Source organism: Ambystoma mexicanum, chromosome 1p (genome assembly GCF_040938575.1).
Source record: "Ambystoma mexicanum isolate Mex_15411 chromosome 1p, UKY_AmexF1_1, whole genome shotgun sequence".
NCBI lineage: Eukaryota > Metazoa > Chordata > Amphibia > Caudata > Ambystomatidae > Ambystoma > Ambystoma mexicanum.
In genome coordinates, this window is record NC_090921.1 from 1,099,081,007 (window position 1) to 1,099,084,244 (window position 3,238).

The following is a 3,238-nucleotide window of genomic DNA, read 5'->3' on the forward strand; positions in this document are numbered from 1 at the left end:
GGCTATAAATAAAAGCCAATCCCACCCTAAATCTGTCAGCAAACATAGGCCAGGCCCTCACCCATGGGGATGGGAGATCTCCCTATGCAAGGCAAACAGCTCAGTAAGACAGAGTGGTTTGTTGGAGCAGGTTTTGGCTGGTGGTTGGAAGAATTTGGGGCATGATAAAATGACTGTGGGAGAGTAGATGCTGTTGGAGGCAAGAGCGGGAGATGGAGCCAGGAGATGGTGGTGTGAGTCTGGAGGAGAGGGTAACAGCAGACGCAGGTGGTGAAGATTTGGAGGAGGTGATTATAGTAGGAGCAGGTGGCAGACTTCTGACACAGTTGATAGCATTAGAAAGAGGTGTCTATCAGCTGAAGGATGTGGTTATTGCAGGAGGAGTGGGGAGAGTCTGGATGACATGTCATCCAGAGATGGTGGTAATGAGTTGGAGGAACTAGTTATATCAGAAACAGGGGGCACAAGTCTACAGAAGAGGTTAACATCAGGAGGAGATGCCAAGAGTCTAAAGGTAGTGGTAACATCAGGAAGATGTTTCGAGAGTATGGAGGAGGTGATAACATCAAAACAGGTGGTGAAAGTCTGGAGGTAGTGGCCACATCAGGAAGGGGTGGTGAAAACCAGGAGCAGTCGGTGCTAGCAGGTGGAGGTGGTGAACCCAAGTAGGAGGTGGTAAGAGAAGGTGGTGAAGAAGACATTAAGAGCAGGGAGGAGTGAGCGGCCCATGTTTGGTCAGGGTAGGTTGAGAAGGCAAAAGGAGGCATTAGACCCATGCCGAGAGAGACAACAGGAGTAGCATGGAACTTAGAAGAAAGGACGTCCATGGGTGTGACATTGAAGGTAGAGAGGGGGACTGAGAAGTATAGAGTGGCAGCAGAGCCTCCTGGCTTTGACTCCATCCCTTGGAGAAACTGAAGTTGTTGTACCAACACCTGGTGGAACCACCTCAGTGGTGGATGGCCAAGGGACTCCAAGGATCTGACTTTGATGTGGGCTTGTGCTTTGCTAGCTAAGGGTATGGGAACCAGGAAAGCTTGCATGCAGCTAGATGACAAGGGGTGGCAACCACCCTGGGATGGCAAGATTTGTCACCCGAGGGTGAGATATCTTGTTTGGTTATCTCTAAACTTTTCAATTTGTTAAGTTGACTTTTGTGTTGATCCTTTTGCGCTGTGAAACAAAGACTTTAAACCTCACCTTCTGAGTCCAGTAATTTGTGTGTACCTGCCACCACTATAGCATCCTGATAAAACTAATCACAGAGCTATTGGCTACAGTTCCAATTTATGGAACGCTTGTAGAGTGTGTACTCTGTGTGGTTTTTCATCCTGGATATTTTAATAACACTGCCCCATATACAGTTATTAGGCAATAACCCAGGAATCCAAGAACCCTCAGTATTCAGAAAACAAAGGACATTATTCAGACAGGTATAATATGCATCTATGAAAAAAATAGGATTTGAGTTGTAAAATTGGCAGAAAGAGTTGGAGGTGACATTTTCGGAAGGCTGGCCTACAGGAAACAAACATATTTCCTGATTGGCCTAGGCCTGTTAAAGTCCAGCAAGTCTGAGGAAGAGTCTGTTTAATATCAAAGCAATATGGACACAGATATACTTACCTTTCAGAGGGTTTGGCCTGTTGATAAACCTCCTTATTTTCCCATACGACAGTCCATTCCTAGTACTATCTGTAACATTCACATGTTATTTGATGTTCTTTTCTTTTTGCAGATTGATTTGGAAGATGGAGGCTGGTAATCACAGTGAAGTCGTTGAATTCACCATACTGGGGTTTGCAAACATTCAGGGATTCCATGTCTGTATGTTCATCCTGATGCTCTTCATCTACTTGTTTATTTTCATGGGTAATATTATAATTCTTGTGGTTATCAGGATCGATCAAAACCTTAGTTCGCCTATGTATTTCTTTGTCAGCAACTTGTCCTTTCTTGAGATTTGGTGTACTGCAATTATCTTCCCAAAAATGCTGGCCAACATTTTGGGAAAATATAAGCAAATTTCCTTCAGTGGCTGTCTCCTGCAGGCTTACTTCTTACACTCTTTAGGGGCCACAGAATGCTACCTGCTGACGGTTATGTCCTATGACCGCTATTTAGCCATCTGCAAACCTTTGCATTACTCATCCATCATGACCTCTAAATTCTCTTTGCGTCTGGCTCTAGGGTGCTGGATCATCGGTTTCTTGAGTCCTGTGATTGAAACTGCCCTGATTTCTGCTCTGCCTTTCTGTGGACCGAACCAGATCCCCTTCCTCTTTTGTGACTTCCCTCCTTTAATGAGCTTGGCCTGCTTGGACACATCCTTCTACATCCTTGTGGAGTTCATCGTTAGTGTCTGCATCATCATGGGGTCATCTCTTCTAGTTCTTCTGTCCTACATACAGATCATACGCAATATTCTAGGGATCCGCACAGCCGAAGGGAGGCAGAAGACCTTTTCTACATGCGCTTCTCATCTAACTGTGGTCCTTGTCTTCTTCGGCAGCATTGCCTTCATGTATTTAAAAGTAAGAAAGAGCAGCTCTGTTAATTATGATCAAGTAATTGCGTTGCTGTATGCCGTATTCACACCTCTTATGAATCCCATCATATACAGTCTAAGAAACAAAGAAATAAAAAGATCTATAAAGAAGGCTCTGCGAGAGAGGATCATTATCTAAAAGCCTTGCACAGTTGTCCCTTTATACAGGTAGAAACATTAAACATTTGATTTTAAATTTGAGAAAATATGTAGTGTTCAATCAATCATGGTATGAATTGCACACAATAAAATAGGTCTGTGAATGTTTACTGTATCCAAACAGGCTCCATGAGACAAAAACACCTGGAGGGTGCATAGTGGTACAGCATGTGTCCTGTTTCTATAATCTTTTCTCATTTTGATTTCATCTTTGCTGTTTAAAATATACATTTTGAGTGATCTGTATATACTAAAATAATCAATAAACCTTGGGGGGAAATGTAAGACGAATGACAGACACACAGTCCACTGCACTGCCTAAATATGAAATGCTAAAGTCCAAAATCCAAGACTCCCAAATGACTTCGCAATGATAGTTAGAATGAGCATTCCCTCCTGCCAGGGATATGGAATGCTCTCCAAGTTAAAGCCGGAGAACCTGATGAGCAAGTTGGCCTTGCAGATTTGTAGGTATATGTTTCTCATGACAGAGACCGCTTTATTAAGAAAACCCTGTAAACATCCATAAAC

The 3,238-nt window shown here is 43.3% G+C and overlaps 1 protein-coding gene across 1 annotated transcript; it reads left to right on the forward strand.

The window, feature by feature from the left end:
• The first annotated feature begins 1,751 nt into the window (after nucleotides 1-1,751).
• LOC138569263 (olfactory receptor 6N1-like) lies at nucleotides 1,752-2,687 on the forward strand. Its single transcript, XM_069647128.1, has one exon. The coding sequence runs from the start codon at nucleotides 1,752-1,754 to the stop codon at nucleotides 2,685-2,687; it is 936 nt and encodes a 311-aa protein (XP_069503229.1).
• The last annotated feature ends 551 nt before the right edge of the window (nucleotides 2,688-3,238 follow it).